Below are 17,442 nucleotides of genomic sequence, written 5' to 3' on the forward strand. Positions count from 1 at the left end.
TTTATTTTATTGGCAACACAGGTGCTCCTATTGTTTGTCACGCAGTTTCGCTCTCCCAGCATGACATGGCTGGCTGTGGGTAAAATAATAAATATCTTGTTCCCACAAATTAATGTCTTCTTCCCACAAAATAATATTCTGTTCCCACTCATTAATTAATTTGTGTGAACAAAATAATTATTCATGTAAGTCATTCATAAACACAAATGTGAGCAATATTTGGATTTACAGCAGAAACCTTCACATTTCTGTCTGTGTGTGTCGCATTACATTGCATGACAGTCAGTAGCTGGGCGTCCTTTTTTTAAAAATTTTATAATGTATTTATTTGAATTAAGAATGTGTATATTAATCACTGTTTCAGTGGCTGCTTCAACATAAATATGCCAAAACTAGCACAGGAGCTAAATTTCATCCGTTGTCCTAAGGCAGGATAAAAGGTTACATTTACAACACAATACAATATCACAACATTATTGATAAAGATATACGCAAAGGTTACTTACAATAAAACAGGAGTCTAAAGAACCCAAGAAAAACAATAATATCATCAATGTCTGCAGGACTGGTTGTTTTCATCCTTTGTTTAAGAGCTGTTTTAAAGGTAGGATGGTTTTCCCAGTTTCTAATATGCACACATAAATGTGTGCCTCTGAGTGACGCCACTGTTTGCCTAAATTAAGTCTTGTTCCTTTGTACATTACAGTCCCCTCGAGTTAAAGCCCTGGGGCCTCATTTATAAACGTTGCGTACGCACAAAAGAAGGCGTACGCCACTCTCTACGCAATAGTTGAGATTTATAAAAAGCAAACTTGACGGGAAAATGTGCGGTCCTTCACGCAAGCTCTGACCCAGGCGTACGCACAAAAACGGGTGAAATGAGAAACGGCGACGCCGTCGGCAGATGGAAGAAACACGTGAAAGTGACAATGACAATACTGCCTCTCAGAAATAACATGAAGACTTCACAAAGCAAGTCTTACAATTAACAGCCTACACGAACACCCCTGGTTGGGCTGGGGCGGCGCTCTCTTTCCCTCCGTGCTTCCCTGGCCTCTGGCTCTGGGGGCCTTGCGGCGGCCCTGCTGGCCCTGGCCTGGGTGGCGGGCTTGGTCGCCCGGGCGGCGGTTGTTCCCTGCCGGTTCCCGTGTGGCGTTGGGGGGATTCCGGCTGCCGCTGCTGCTGCGGTGGGGGTCTTGGGGTGGGGATGGCTGGGCACTCTCCCTCCTTCTTTTCACATTCCACCATCCATTTTAGAAGAACATAAACACTCACCTGAGCACAGGTGTTAGCTCACCTTTGCACTAACAGTTTGCATGATTGAATGACTGAAATATTTCACACTAGTTGGTTTTAAGGCATAAGTATGCGTGTGAACACTATCTGTTTTGTGTACATGTCGACAGGTGGACATTTTTGCAGCTACCAGGTGTGTTTAATACATTTGAGTGTGTGTGTGGACAGGCCCCGCCCTTTTTGTACTACATTTGAACCTTACCGTAACGATAAACAACCAGTAAACTTGTTGCTTTATGCTGCTTCATGGCCTTATCCCCCTTCCCCTCCTATTATCACCCTCCTACCCCCCCTCTCTCTAACATCCCTCTCTCTTCTTCCCTTCTTTCCTTTTCCGTCCGGTCCAACACCAAAGATTTTCAGACATGATTGAAATTAATAAAGTTTGGCCTCAATTACAAAAGGGGTTTATTCAGACATACCTTTGGTTTGTCTGAAGATTAATAGCCCCTCTTGTTAAAGTAAAATATGTCCAACACAAGAGGCCCTCAGCTCTCATCTGTCTGCCTAGCTATTGGACAGGACAAGTTAAAAAAAAAAAAAAAATAAATAAATAAATTTAGTCTTGTTCCTTTGTACATTACAGTCCCCTCGAGTTAAAGCCCTGGGGCCTCATTTATAAAGGTTGCGTACGCACAAAAGAAGGTGTACGCCACTCTCTACGCAATAATTGAGATTTATAAAAAGCAAACTTGACGGGAAAATGTGCGGTCCTTCAAGCTCTGACCCAGGCGTACGCACAAAAACGGGTGAAATGAGAAACGGCGACGCCGTCGGCAGATGGAAGAAACACGTGAAAGTGAAAATGACAATACTGCCTCTCAGAAATAACATGAAGACTTCACAAAGCAAGTCTTACAATTAACAGCCTACACCAACACCCGTTTGATCGATCAGCAGTGAAACAAACAAAAAAATCAAATGAAAATTACAACAGAAATTCAAATGAACACTTATTTGCAAAAAGAAAAGTGAAATATGTTCTGCAATATTGGCATGTTGTGCAATTCATCCTCATAAATAATATAGTTAACAGAACGAAATAATGTACAAAACTGACATTCCCGTCAATGTGTCCGTCTGGTGGAGCAGATATAGGTGCAGACAGACAGACAGATGCATAGATAGAGAGAGATGCATTAATTGTCCACTAAGGAAAGTTGTTTTCATATTAAAACATTTCTTCATAAGGTACAGAATTATGGTATTCATGCATATGCCTTTAGTTTGTTTTATTTTTGATAAAACAATGTATGGCGTATGTCTCGACCATTCAGAAAGCAACAAGAAATTACATTTGCGCTGATCAATTTCCCATTTCCACGTCGATTATTACCGACATCTGTTGCTTGTCAGATGTAATTAAATGGAGGGAAATAAAATGCCCCATCACAATGCGTAATGACGCACAATGGCTGATCTTGCACTCTTAGAAGATGTGGCAAATGGAAGAATTCGGAGTGAACGCATCTTTAGACAGCAAGAAGACTTGTTGGCAAACGAGGACGAGTGGCTTATGAGCTGGTTCCGACTTCCTCTGCGGGCTTTTGGGGGTGTGTCACCCGGTGCATCTGGCGCGTCGGTGTCCCCCTGCGCCTCAGTCACCACTCTACTTAAAAGGGATTCCCCAATTACTGCCGCCAGTCTCTCATCAGGAGGGGTCAGCTCCGGTGTCCCCCCCCCCCCCCCACACCCGTGGCAGACACGGGTGTGTGTGTGTGTGTGTGTGTGTGTGGGGGGGGTCAGCGCTAGACGTTTTTTTGCCTTGACTTTGATGTCCGACCTTTTCTTTTATTTCGGCCACGGTCCGAGGTTGTGAGGCTACAGCATTTTCGGCGTCTGCCACCGTTTGCCACTCAAGTGCCTTTTTGGCATTGGTAATGCCCACACTGTGCCCTCCAAACAACATTTTTCTCCTCTTTTCCACCTCGCCAACGATAACTTCTACTTCACATTGAGTGAAGTTACGTATTTTTGATTTTCTCTCAGTGTTTGGCATGGTTTCGCAATCAATGAATATTAATTTGTGGGCGTTTCACGGACTATTTATGGGCAACTATGGGCGTGTCATGAAGCCGCAAAAGTTGCGCAGCATTTAGGATTGGTTGTGATTTATTAAGGGAAAGATGCGTAGGATGTGCGTGAGCACGGTTTTATAACTCCGAATATTTCTGTGCGTACGCACATCCTATGTTTCATCCTACGCCACTTCTGACGCAAATCCTACGCAAAGTTTTATAAATGAGGCCCCTGGTGCCTTAGCCAGAACAGCCTGTTCCTACATACTTAGCAAATGTTCAATTTGCTCGCTTCTATTAACAATGCTGCAAGTATTGATGTGGCCAAGTAAAATTTCTTTTGGTTTTGATTTGATATTATTTGAAATGGTTTATTTCAAGCAATCAAATAAGAATAATGCACAAAACAATACAATCATGAGTCATACATTCATACAATGAGGTATCAAAATTAGGATCATTAGACATCAAATTAAAGATTGCTTGAAAGGAAGTGGAAGGAAGCGAACTTGTATAATCCCACAGCTGTTCTACTGTAACATTTTCATTACATGATTTATGGTTATCCGGTTCTAAACCTCTATCAGACAGAATTAAGAATCCTCAAGTATCGATAATTCACATGACAAAGATAAATTACTTATAATGTAAAAACAGACATAACTATTTTAGAAATCAAAATAGCAAGTGTAGATCAGTTATCTAAAATATATGCAGATTATATTCATTGGAAAAATCATGACTATGATTAAAAATAGCACAATATCAGAAAAAATAGACACATCACTGTTTCAGAAATCTTCATACCACATGCAGATCAAGTTTGAAACGCAAAAAATTTGTGCTAATTATTTTTCATTAGGCAAAATCATGAATCAAATTTATGAAGAAGAGAAGTGATATAATTAGAGATAAATCATTTTAACCATCTTCAATAATTGATTTAGCATTTTCTTAAATTATAATTACAAGGTAATGCTGTGAAATAAAAGTGTCCATATTCTGAGCTTTGTCCAAGGTTGGTATTCCATCTTCTGCTGATTGACAGCCGTTCTTCTGGTTTTAACAGAGTTTATAGTTCTCTTTGCTGTTATGTCTGCAGACATTATTAAGTTCCGTATCCTTCTGCAGCTTTTATCAGCGCAGCTGAAAGTTGAGGCCAAGTTGTCTGTAGTTCCGAATTCTCTGCTGAAAATCAGGGTCACTTCAGACTTTTAGAGATAGCGCAGATCCCAGGAGTGGTCTTGTTCATTTCACTTGTTCATGTTTACCTGGGGGTAACCTTGCATGTCTAAAATCCAGAACCCTTGCAAACAGAATGTAACATTCCTCAATTTCTCAAAGTATTACACACAACAAACAAAAACAAAAAAACCACAACCAATATGACTCAAGTGTTTTTAAACAGTCTCAGGTATTCATCCCCACACAAGCTTCCCCAGTTTTTTTACCCAATACACCCCAGTTTTTTTTTATATTAGTTCGTTATTTACAAAGTCACCAAAGTCACCGCCTATCTTGGCGTCCTCCGCCCTCCATATGAAATCGGAGGTCCAAATGACCCGCGGGATGTCGATGTTCCGTCCGTAGGATGAGCGTACGTGGCTTACTGGCTCTGTCCACCGTTGATTAGGGTTTTCAGTCATTCCAAGCATGTGGAGGTCTCACCGGTCCCGAATGCAGGAATAAATCCCCGAAAATTCCACCGATGCGGTTGGACTTCTCTCCGACGTCACGGTAATCCTCTGCATGTACGTGTCCTGCGGCTGTCAACTCTCTGTCTTTCCGCTTCACCTCCTCTTAATTTGTCTTCCACCTGGTCCCAGGAAGTCCCTAGGTAGCCATATTTGTAGTCCAGAGTCTCCTGATCATGTAGTTTCCATACCCCTGTTATCCAACATAAACTCCAAACAAAATAAACATATAGCCAGGACCATATTAACCAGGGTTAACACAGGAAAGTCAATACTGAATTTTCTCTTTTCTTTCAGTAAATAGACGACTCCAAATATATATTTACATATGTGGCAATGTGGTGTTGACTCCTCTTTGTTGGATAAAGAATTGTGTTGCTATCCATTTTTCGTGGACACATCAGACTCCAAAAAAGATGACATAAAAACAACAGATAGATGTGTGAATGGCAAACTCCAAGGCACAGGACCTGCCTACCTGTGTGTCTGCGCCTTGGCGACCATTTTAGTTGCCAGTTCAGATCAGTAAGCAATGGATAGATAAGGTTGTTCTCAGATCCATCACATTGCATTTATGATTCCCCAATACTTGAAGGTTTTTGTTATCATTTCTGGGGTGATTTCTTGCCAAGATGAAATGATCCACTAACAAATGCAGTGCAGGCGCTTTCAAATTCCTGCCAGATGTCCACTCCTTATCTTCATTCCCGAGCAACCATTTGTCATCCAATTCTCAAAGCTTTGAAGGGCTTGTCCCAAACAACATCAGCAGGTTGGGTGTATTTGGTGAAACCACTCGGGATAATTGCTCTTCTATGCCATATTTTTCCAGTCCTTTCATTTCCTTACTGATGTGACATGACAAAAGAGACAAGCTTGTCAATTAATTGTTTTGGATCCTTATGTGCCAGCATTGTTTTCCGATGGAGCGATAGCTGATGGTGCTTCATAAATTTGTCAAGCCAACCAGCACTGGCTGCCAACATTTCCTTTCTCTTTGAAGCGTCATCACTCTCCATAGGAAAAATTCGCTTTAGTGCGAATCATTTTCCTGGAGACTTGCTCACCTTTTCGTCTTTGCTCAATAATACATGTTAATACAATTCTTCTAATTCTTCGCTTACTTTCTTTGTACCTTCACCAGACAATCGATTGCTTGCTGCTGATTCTTTTTCTTCTGCGATTGTCTCCATATCACCCATTGGCTTGCGGCATTTTTCAGATGCACCTAGGATCCACCCCAAAATGCCAGGCAGATTCCTCTCAGAATGTTCGTTGGTGTTTGCCACTGCACAAAGTTTAAAAGCTGAATCAGATGAGCGTTTCTTGGCCATCGCTACACTAACTTACAGCAAAAAAAACCTTGCCTGACCCCGGGAAGATGGGCGGATCTTGCAGAAATCCAGCTACTTTTAGAGACCAGCGTCTAATAGAACAAGCACTTGTTAGCACCCGGCGTTTATTGGAGATCTATGATAGACCAGAACGGCCACTATTGGATGATATACGGAAGTTTACTCTGAAAAAGGCTTAAGAATAGCATGACAAAGGCCATTTAAAAAGTAGTGGTGTAGAAAGAAAATATATTCAGTAAAGTAATGTAATATTTCATTTGGGGATACTTGTATTGATTTAAATGTGAAAGGTGTATTAATAGTCTGACTAAGTTTTAAAGTTTGATGAAAGTTCTAAATCATGCTCAGCAAAAAATATTGAAATTCTGTCTGTTACTGTCTTGGGATGTATTGCGATATGTATCGTATTGTGCCATGTGTTTTGTGATGCATTTCATATTGATAGACTCTTGCCAATACACACCCTCATTAAAAAGGGAAAGCAAACCCACTACACTTGCTTTATGATAAAACATCTGTAGGTAACATGTCATGATTTGGCCGTGCAGCCAGACCTCCAGTGGAGTTTTGACACATTGGACTTGCCATACTCCCTCCACTCCAACCTTTTTGCTCTCACCTGACCTGTTTCCATTTATCTGCTTCAATCTCCTTCTCCACCACTTTATTGCTGCTTGCCTTGACATTTCGGTTTTAGTTATAGTTTTAAAGTTCAAATTGCCTCAAAGTTTGTATTCTCTTTTTGGATTTGAATTGTGTTTGCCTCTGGACCTTGATTTTTTTCTGTCTTTCTGCTCCCTGGGCCTGTTGTCTTTTGCTCTTTTATTTGATCACTTCTTGGATTTTAGATTGCTGCTACCTAGGTTTCCACACAGACCTTTTTAACCTTGAGCTTAAGAAAATGTTACTTTATCAACTCCTATGTTCAGTTCTGGTTTTTGTGTTGTCTCTTTGTCCACACAACAGGACAAACTAACAACATAATACCCATAGACTCTTATAAATGAAGCAAGAGAGAAAACAAGAGCATAAGCAGGAACAAGCAATAGAGCGTCTGGACCTTTCAGAGACTAGAGTTCAACAAGAAAAAAAACAAGGTTAATTGTATATAAATATGAAATTGAACACAAATTAAATATGATAATATGTCACAAACAGAAAAACATGAAATCATCATTTTTAGTCATTTGTCTGATGATGCAAATTTGTAAACTAACCCTATCTTATTCTGAGTTTATGAAAAATTAAGAATGACATCTTTTTTTGCCTGCTGTGTTCCATAGGGTAAAATTCCAGGGCTGGGCTTTGTTAAGATTCATGCTCCTTGGAGTGTTCTGTGTAGAGAGGCAGAGCTGATGAAGCTGAAGATGCCCTCTAAAAAGGTAAGCATGTCATGCCCTTTGTCTGCTTTTTTGGACCTTCATTTGCTTGTTTGGTTAAAGATTCAAGGACTTGCTTCATGTCAAGAGAAAGACATTTTAATATGGTAAAGCTGTCAGGGGTCTGCCTTGAAGAATAGAATAATTTTCTATAAAATGAGAAATTTAGAGTGATTTGAAACTGTAACTGCCATAACCTCAAACATTAATATCCTACCATCAATAGGATCTAAAAAATCGAACAGATCAAAGAGTTGAGATTACAGTTTGCTTTGTTTTTGTACGTTATCTTAGGTCTATGAAGTCAAGCAGTTGAGTGGTGTTGTGAAGAAAATCAGCTCTCTTGTCAATAAGGTCCTGGAGCCACTTCACCCCCATGTTGAGGAGCATCAGCAGAAGAATATAAAGCACCTCTCGCTCACCTTCTCCAGGGAAAAGCAGCACCTGTAAGCTCACCTTTAGTTGGGATCTTTAGTCTGAACATTACTTAATATGGGTTAAATATCAGTTGGTTTGCACATTTGACTCTGTTTTTTAATTTAATTTACATTTTTTTGAGTACATCTGTGGTTTCTAAAAAGTTTCAGAAACATCAGATTCTAGATGTTGGTGTCATTGGCTTGTTTGAACACGTTGCTTAGGAGGTAAATATGAGAATAGAGAAGAGGTCGTGCTCTTTTATTGGCTTAAGTCACCATCTTTCTAGTTTCTATGTTTAGACTTGGTTCTATAAGTCTTTTTGATTGAGTGTTACCATTGACAGTGAAATGAGAACTGGACTGAGTGACCCCTCCCCCTTCACGGGTAACGCTTTCTTTTACAGTACAGTATTTACAGTTTATTTATGTGGTATTTTCATGGTACTTATTTAGTAACTACTGGGTACTTTCAGGGTATTTACATGGTACTTTTAATGGAATTTATGGGTACTTACAGGGTGTTTACATAGTACTTTTTATGGACCTTACTGGGTACTTACATGGTATTTTTTGTGTCTACTCTGTACTTACATGGTACTTACTGTGTATTTATGTGGTACTATTTGGTTCATATCTATGTATTACATACTGGGTATTTATAATATACTTACTGGATATTTACATGTTGTGCAAAGGTGTCTTTTGTGGTACTTACTACATGTAAGAGCAAGGTAAGTACAAATAATGTACCTTGACCTTTAGGTCTGCACTCGTTGTATGTTTAATGGTATTTACCATGAATTTACCACAGAAACTACCCCTTAAGTACAATGAAACTGGACTGTAAAAGAAAGTCAGCCCTATTTCCACTCAACTACATGGTACTTTCAGTAGTAAGTACTGGGTATGTTCACTTGAGTATTACTTGGTGCTTTCCCCTTAAGTACAATGAAACTGGACTGTAAAAGAAACCCAGTCCTATTTCCACTCTATTACATGGTACTTTCAGTAGTAAATGCTGTGTATGTTCACGTATTACCTTCCCGTACAGTGTATATACACACTTGGTTTTCTGACCTTACCAAATGAGACAATGCTAACTTTTTGGTAAGGGTAAAGTAACTGCATTGTAAAAACATATTCTGGCCTGATTACTTCTTGTAACATGTGGCAAATTTAAAGAGAAACAAGAGAGCAGTGAAAACAACAATCTTATATGATACACTTCTGCAGCATACAAAGTGTCATAACAATGAAATGTGTTTTAAGTTCTCAACGAAAACAGTAAAAAGGAGCATTCCAAAGTTGATGTTGATTTTTCATATTATTTATCTTTTCTTCCAGAGTTTTGTATTGTTCCAAAAATGATTCACACTCTTTTGCATAGCTCATGAGTTATCACCCACCGTGACAACAGGAAATGGCCTCAGATCCTCACCTTTTTCAGCCAAAGTCATTTCTGCAATAGTTGCAGTCAAATCTATTGTATTTTCGTCTATATTACACTGGCGACATGTGAGGTTCATGCTTTTTGTCCGTCGAAATTCCTTCAGTAGAGTTTGGTAACGGTGCAGGACTTCTTCAGGGTTTGTAACTGCAAGAAAAATCACAATACAAGCTCAAATAAACATAAAAAGCATAATGACTTTTATGAAGTCCAAAGTATATTTTAGTTATTTAATCATTTTTGTAATGAGTTTGATAAATCTCTGTGAATTCTTTATTGTTTTGATGTACAATCAAAACAATACAATTCTAACATGCTCACTTCTGTTTGGAGAGAGTGGTTGCCATAGAAATGTAGACAGGCCAATCACGGCTTACTGAGCACATCTGGTTCCAACATGGCGAAAGATACATATCGCGGAAAATGGTAACTGAACTGACTTCATTGAGTTGGAACCGGAATCAAGGCATTTTCCATGGGTCACGTCACACGCTTAAAAAACACAGTTAAAAATTATACAGTCAATGAGGGTTACTGAGGAAAACCTCAAGCTCTTGTTTTCATTCTGTGTTTTTCAAAGTTCTACGTTGGTGTGTGGTTTCTACTCTACTGTATATACAGGATGACCTAACAACAGATTGTAAATGTTTCAGTGAATTAAATTCAATTTTATTTGTATACCCCAAAAACACAACAACAGTCGTTTCAACGGGCTTTGTAACAGTAATTATAAAATAAACATAAAATCGTAAGGATCATGAATACATAAATCATCAGGAATACATATAATTCAATAGGAAAATTCTAAACTGAACTAACTAAACAGACTAAACTAAACTGGGCATCCCTGCCCTTAGACCCTACTTCGCGGTAAGGAAAAACTCCTAAAAAAAACGAATCCTGGAAAAAAAATGAAGAAACCTCAGGGGTGCCCACATGAACGAGGAATCCTCCCCCAGGACGGACAGGCAATGTACCAGAACTCTTAGAGAAGAATTAACTTATCTAACTTTACAATTACATATTTAAGTAGCCCAGTAGATGAGCTTCATCCAGATGGAGTGTGTGTGTGTGTGTGTGTGTGTGTGTGCGTGTGTGTGTGTGCGTGGGGGGGGGGTGTACAGGAGCAGAGACGAGCCAGAGGCAGGACCCACAGCCAAGTGTAGAAGCAGAAGTAGAGACGAGCCAGAGATGAGGTACAGGCGCATGGACAAGCCAACTGGAATCTGGAAACACTACCACATGAGGCACCTGTTTTACATCTCTGTTTTTCAGACGGAAACTGTCAAATTGTCAGGTTCTTTGGAGATGTTTCCTCGGGTTTGGAAAGTTGTTGCAGAATTTTAAGGTCCTGGGGTTCATCTGAATAAATGAATTTCTTTGGTAGGGTTGATGTTAAAGAGGGTTATGAGAGTAGTTTAGCATGTCCTTTTGTGCCATACAATTCTGACAAACATCCTTTAGGGGGCATTATTACCATGGGATCTTTTAAAAATGTGAACCTATAGTTACAGAGAAATATTTTGATACAGAATCTTGGGCATATTATCATTTTATCGTTTTATTATTGACTCTGTAGTTTTTGGTCTTACAACAGACATTTTCGTCCAGGTGACCCAGCTGAGGCTTATCAGACTATTGCCATTGTTTGGGTTTGCCTTAGTTTTTGCTTCCATTTTGTCTCTGTCATGTTTGAGTTCTGCTTCCTGTTTTACTTCGAAGGTTTCCTGTATGTATTAGTTTTGAGTTTTATTTTCCTGGTCCTAATCTCTCCTGATTGTTTTCACCTGTGTCTTGCCAGTTCTGTTTGTATTTAAGTCCTTTCCCTGCCTTCCTCTTGTGCTGGTCTATACCATCATATCCTTGACCATCTCCTGTTTACTTGGTTTGTCTACAGTTAGTTTTGTTAGGTTCCCCTGCTCAGCAGAGCTTTCTGTTTTGGAAATAAACCCCTTGGCTTGGAGCTGTGTGCCTCTCGTCTCTACATTTTGGGTCCTTCATTAACGTCCCTGGACCTGACAACTATGGCTTGTTTCCAAGTGACATGTTACCATCCTCCGCTTCTCTCTAATTTATATCTAAAGATATCTGGGTGCTTTCTCTGCTTGGCTTTGTGTTCTTCTTTGTTGTTTTTTGTGGCTGGCGCTGGTCATACCCAGTGTGCCGTTGGTTGTACTTGAGATATGGTTGGCAAATCCTTGAATGCCCACTTTCGCTGACACACAGCTCCAGCTGATCCACAAACACTACTCCAGTATCACCGTCTTTTGGCCTTCAAGACCAAGATGACATCAGGTCTAATGGTGGACTGGGTGATGTGTAAGGGAGTCTTCAGTTATCTCTCCAGTCTTGAACCGCGGAGAGCAATCTGACATGGTTGCTGCAGTTTGCTGTCTTTGATCCACTTGCTTGTCTTTGCAATGGATTCTAGGAACCTAGGAACCACATTTCAATTTATTTGTTTAGAGGATAAGCCCCTTGAGATGTGTCATCTCGTTTTCAAGGGGGTCCTCACATGCTGCCATTTGTGGGAGCATGTGTTTTTAAGACATTCTGTTAGGTTTGGAGTTGCTGGACCCAAAAAGGCAGACGAGGACTTGGTTTGATTTAGTGAGTTTTATTGTAGGATGAAACAGATGATGTTGGGTATTGGATTTTTGGTGTTGGTCTTGGTTCTTTAGGGCTTTTGTTCTTTGGAGGAGGTTTCAGAGTTTCTTGCGAAATTTTGATCTGGAGGCTTGGGTTCTTGTGGCTTCGGTTCTGGTGGCTTTGGAGTGGACGTTGGCTTTGGCGTTGGCTTGGGCGTCGGCTTGGCTTGGTGTGGACTGGGGGCGTTAGCTTTGGCTTGACTTGGCTTGGCTTTGGATTTGGTTTGGGTTTCGGCGTAGGTTTTACCGTAGACTTCGGCTTTGGCCTTGGCGAGGGCTTTGGCGTAGGCTTTAGTTTGGCTTTGGCTTGGATCGGCGAGTCCTTCATTAGGGCAGACGGACCGACAATGGCTGGAGGGCCAGATGGACTAAATAGGGTCCCTGATTGGATGTTGAACAGGTGTGTGAGACCGGATCATCACGCAGGTGTGCGGGGACGACCCCGACGCCTGACACATTCAGTTTTATATGGAAACATTTTGGTTCATCGTCTGTTCCTTTTTTATTTAGGCATCTTGGCAAAGGTGTCCACTGCTCTGCTGTATATAGGCATAAGTTTGGGAGAGGGGGGCTTATGTAAATGACTCAAAACTCATTACAATCATAAACATTAGTGGTTCTCTTCCTGTAAGGGGTTTCAACACCCAAAGGAGATCTAAACAAGCCAAACCCTTTTTTAAACCCTTTTATTTATATAAAAAAGCACAGTTTTCAAAAATGCTTTCACTCTCAATGTAATGAAGTTTCAAACACAACAGAGCAGTTTTAAGATTCTCAATGGGCATTGAAGAAACAAAAAAGTTTAGTTCAACCAAAGCTTGTGATTCACATTCAACAGAGTTTATTTAACAATATTTACATTATGTGAGATAGTACAAACTCTTGACAGTCACACTGGCTAAAAAGCAGCCCTGTGTTTTAAAACGTTAAATAAAAATATTGTCAAATATTTAATTGTAGTCATGAAATTGAAAAGCATATTTCCTAAAGGTTAGTATGACCGTGTAAATGTATTCAGATAGAACCTTGTTATGTCCATTAGAAACACCACTTCCTCACACACACATACCATGATCTGCAGAACTCATTGTGGACCCTGATGGCTGCTGCTCAGTCCTTCTCTCCCTGTTTTCTCCTTCTATCCTGTCCTCCTTAATAAAGAAATCTGCAATCTTTAGTGACTTTTCCATTTATTCGTCTTATTTCGCTCCCGGTTTCTAATTGTTAATCCCAAAGAAATAAAGCAAAATTTCTGTCACAAAATAACATTTTTGGTTAACAGTATAACTTTAGCAATGTCAGGAAATGTATATTCTACTCCCCAGAGGCTCCCATCTTTCAGGTTTCCTGCTTCAATTGACCAGTTTCTGATTAAATCTAAAACTATTCTCCCCAAGCTGCTCTAACCAATAAAATCAGATGTGATGAACTAGGTAAATACCTGAAATCTAAAAGGATAGGAGACTTAACAACCAGGATAGGGACTCTTGAGGAACAGAGTAGTCATCCATGCCCACAATATACATATACTTTTATTGAAGGAGATATATTATTGTGGATACATTATTTAAGCTGTGTTGATAAAATGTGAACTGCCAGGAGAAATGTTTCCATATCTTATGTTTGGGCTGGTATGCTAACACTGACATGACATTTTCACCTGCAACCAAACCTGCAACTCAAGTTGTTTCATAAGTTCTTAATGTCTGTAGTGTTGTCGGTCCAAATATTAATATTTTTATAGTTTACTTTTTTCCTTATATTTTGATGTCATTGACTTTATACTTAAAAACGTAGTACTCACCGTGTAAGTATCACTCCTTTTGATTTCTGGCATTAACGCAACTTTCTCAGGGGGCGGGGGAGGAAGGTACAAGAGGCATGTAGTACTTGAATACTATGTGCTACTATTAAGACATAGTCAAACCTGTAATGTAAAAACAAGTTTCTGTGTCTCAGCTGGGGGGGACCACCTGAAGTGGCACATCTAAACACTGGGACCCCACGGGACACACCCCTGTTTGGGCTTGAGATTATTGTTTTATGTGGTACATGTTTTTGTCTTTTATGTTTTAAGACTTGTAAAGCATTTTGTCTTTCTTTCTCTGGAAAAACACATTTGTTTGACCTTCAGTCATGTAGCCGTGGACCCCATTATCTTCTACAAAGAGACTGAAAATTGTAATTACCATTTATCTTTGAGTCACACTGGTTGAAATTTTGGCTAAAGATGTCCTGCATCGATTTTAGGCCAGTGAATCGGATCGTTCAAAATAAACCAATATCGACTATGAACCAGATTGTCAACCACAATTTTGATATGAATCCAATCGCTGGTAAAATGAATCGTTACACCCCTAATGGGTAATGATGGACAATGCTTAGTGCTTACTGTCTTGCCTGAGTGTAGAGATCTTTACTCATCATAACAGGACTTTTTAATGGCAGCTTTGTTCCCCCTTTCCCTCCTTACAAAAAGAGAAGATGTATGATGCAGCAGTACAAAAGATTAATGCATAATTAATTACAATATTATGCTCTGACAGAACACATCACAGCAAAAAAGGCCATCATTGTGACAATCATCACTTCAGTAATAATAATGGATTGGATTGTTCTGTGCTTTTCCAGACGCTCAAAGCGCAGAAATCTTTCTTAGACAAGTGGAATGATCGTTCATGGCTTCAGATGCCAGGCAGTGCCAATGGCAGATGTGCCATAATAAGCATTATTAGGTATGTCTACGGTCTTGGTAGGCTTCAGATTTATTCAAGTCACTCAAAACTATGTTTATACAATATTAATTTCAAGAAGGAAACTCCCATGCTGTCAGAAGTCAGAACTCTGTCTCCCCCTCTGGTCACCAGCGGGAACCATCTCCAGACTTGTAACCACACTTCCTGTATGCTGCACACCTGACTCTCATTTCACTCAGTCAACCACACCCCACTTAAGCACTGCACTGAGCTGAGCTCAATGTGAAGTATTGTTTGTGCCATTCTGCCTTCCTTACTGAGCGTTGTATTTGGACCTTGTCTTTTATCCTCTGTCCCTGTTTGCCTGCCGCCTGCCCTGACAATGCCTGGATTTTGACCATCCTGTCTTGTCTCTGATGAACTTATTGACTCCTGCCTGCCTGACCCTGAATAGCCCTTGTGCTACCTTAGATGACCCCACCCTTACATTGACGTGTTCTCCCTACCATGACAAAGGTGGATGAAGGTGAAAAGATTTCATGTAATCCATGGACACCAGTGAAGATCACAAATCATTGAAGAAAAAAGGTTCAGCACACTGTCTAGTGGGTCTAGATGACCCAACTCTCATCGTTAAAGTGCCTAGGATAGCACAAGGGTTACACTTTGTGGACTTTTAACTGAGCTAATAAACCTGCTGCACTTGGATCCAGCCGTCTGGTTGTTCTTATGACACACGCCTTGCTAACATAAATGAAACTGTTTTCCCCCAGCAGGTTATCATCATTGCAGAACTGAAGGAAATGGTTTCTATACTCATAATTTCAATGAGACCCAACCTTTCATCAATAGTAATGAATGTCAATTCTAGTCTCCTTTTTGCTCTAACCTCACCCCCTCTAACCCCCCCCCCTCCATTAGCTGACTCTAAACCTGTGATTGCTTCCCCATGAGATGTGAAAATTGGCTTTTGTCACTCTCTTTCAAGAACTTTGACTAAACTTAAGTTCAATCACTGGTATTATGTCTACTGCCAGTGGAATGAATCTGTCAGAAAGTCCTTTTAGCAGTAACATGCTATCTGCTGTTTCTTTTAAATAATGGAGACTTTAAAGTACCACTCTGATCATCCATTGATCCATCGCAATAGCTTTCCGTGTGGTCTTTAATTATGATTATGCTGTTTTTACCAAAATCAAAAAACCCTTGTAGTTTTCTAGAACATCGTAAATACAGAATGACAGTAGTTCATCAGAAATTCACCATCTGTTTACACTCGCTCACGCTAGCTTACAGCTCCTCACACCCCCAACCTAACATTACCAGTGCAACAAATATGACAAACAATATTGGAGCTATCCGTACAGTTTAGATCCAGATTCCAGCTCAAACTTGTTGCTGATTGTTGCTTCTACAACACAACTACAAGCTTTTTCAAATTACATTTTTTTAATTTGCTCCTGATTCACAACAAATTAAATGGAGAAATAGTCAGAAATGCTATTTTATCCTTGATTTCTTAATGCGTGTCCTCCATCGTCAGAAAAATGCCACAAAAACATGCTATAAACACCAAGAACCTAATTTTCTTCAGAGAAGGTCTTTAAATTCTGAACTGGTGGTGCTTATCATACAACCTCAAGAACTGAATTTAAGGAGTTTGAAAACTACACTGTTTTCTCATTATGGGGACAAGGCCTGAAAAAAGTCAGGGAATGATTCTGGGCTTGTGTGTCAACAGGTTTGACCTCTCAGACAAGGATAACTTCTTTGACAGCAAAACCCGGAGCTCCATAGTAAGTCTCGCAACACTTTTCCTGTCCATTTGTCATTGTTTTACATTTAATATTTTGTATTCATTGTATGTTATGTTTTTATAACAATTCATTATTTCTAAATTTGTGACACAATGAGGAAATAAAGAAAAAGAGGATAATACGCATTTTTATATGCGTCTCCTTCCTCTGTGTTAAATTTCAGTTTCAGAAGAACCAAAACATGATCTTACTGTTGTTCTTTGAGACATAAAAAGGGAAAATGTTTAATGTACTTATGCATGTAAGTACGGTGGCCCAGAAGGGTCACAACACAACACATTAACTTTACACACAACACATTAACTTTACACACAACACATTAACTCACAACACAACACAATAACTCACAACACAACACAATAACTCACAACGGAAGTAAAGCAGCAATGGAAGTGCTTTTATTCTGAAATTTCCACTGGGCTGAGTGGCTAACTGCCTAACAGAAAGTAAAGTCACAGTGAGCTGTGGAGGGAGCATGTTTCTTCTACAAGAGAAGCTACACAATGTTAACCACACTCCTCCTCCGTGCTGCACTCACACCCCTCTCTGTCGCTGCACGTGTTCCGCTCCTCTCCGTTCTTCAGCCCCCTCCTCTCACACTCACTCGGTCCCCAACACCCCCCACCCACCCACACACCCTCCCAGTCCCTGCACGCGCTCCTCTCCTTTCTTC

The 17,442-nt window shown here is 40.0% G+C and overlaps 1 protein-coding gene across 2 annotated transcripts in view; it reads left to right on the forward strand.

Moving 5' to 3' along the window:
* Positions 1–17,442, forward strand: part of LOC101160706 (anoctamin-1) — a 77,940-nt gene that overhangs the window by 21,400 nt on the left and 39,098 nt on the right. For both annotated transcript variants that reach the window (XM_020699599.1, XM_011492340.2), the window contains exons 3-5: positions 7,647–7,745; positions 8,037–8,188; positions 16,694–16,748. In XM_020699599.1, the coding sequence (XP_020555258.1) occupies positions 7,647–7,745; positions 8,037–8,188; positions 16,694–16,748 (306 nt within the window). The remainder of the gene's footprint in view (positions 1–7,646; positions 7,746–8,036; positions 8,189–16,693; positions 16,749–17,442) is intronic.

The sequence above is a fragment of the Oryzias latipes genome, chromosome 6, assembly GCF_002234675.1.
Source record: "Oryzias latipes chromosome 6, ASM223467v1".
NCBI lineage: Eukaryota > Metazoa > Chordata > Actinopteri > Beloniformes > Adrianichthyidae > Oryzias > Oryzias latipes.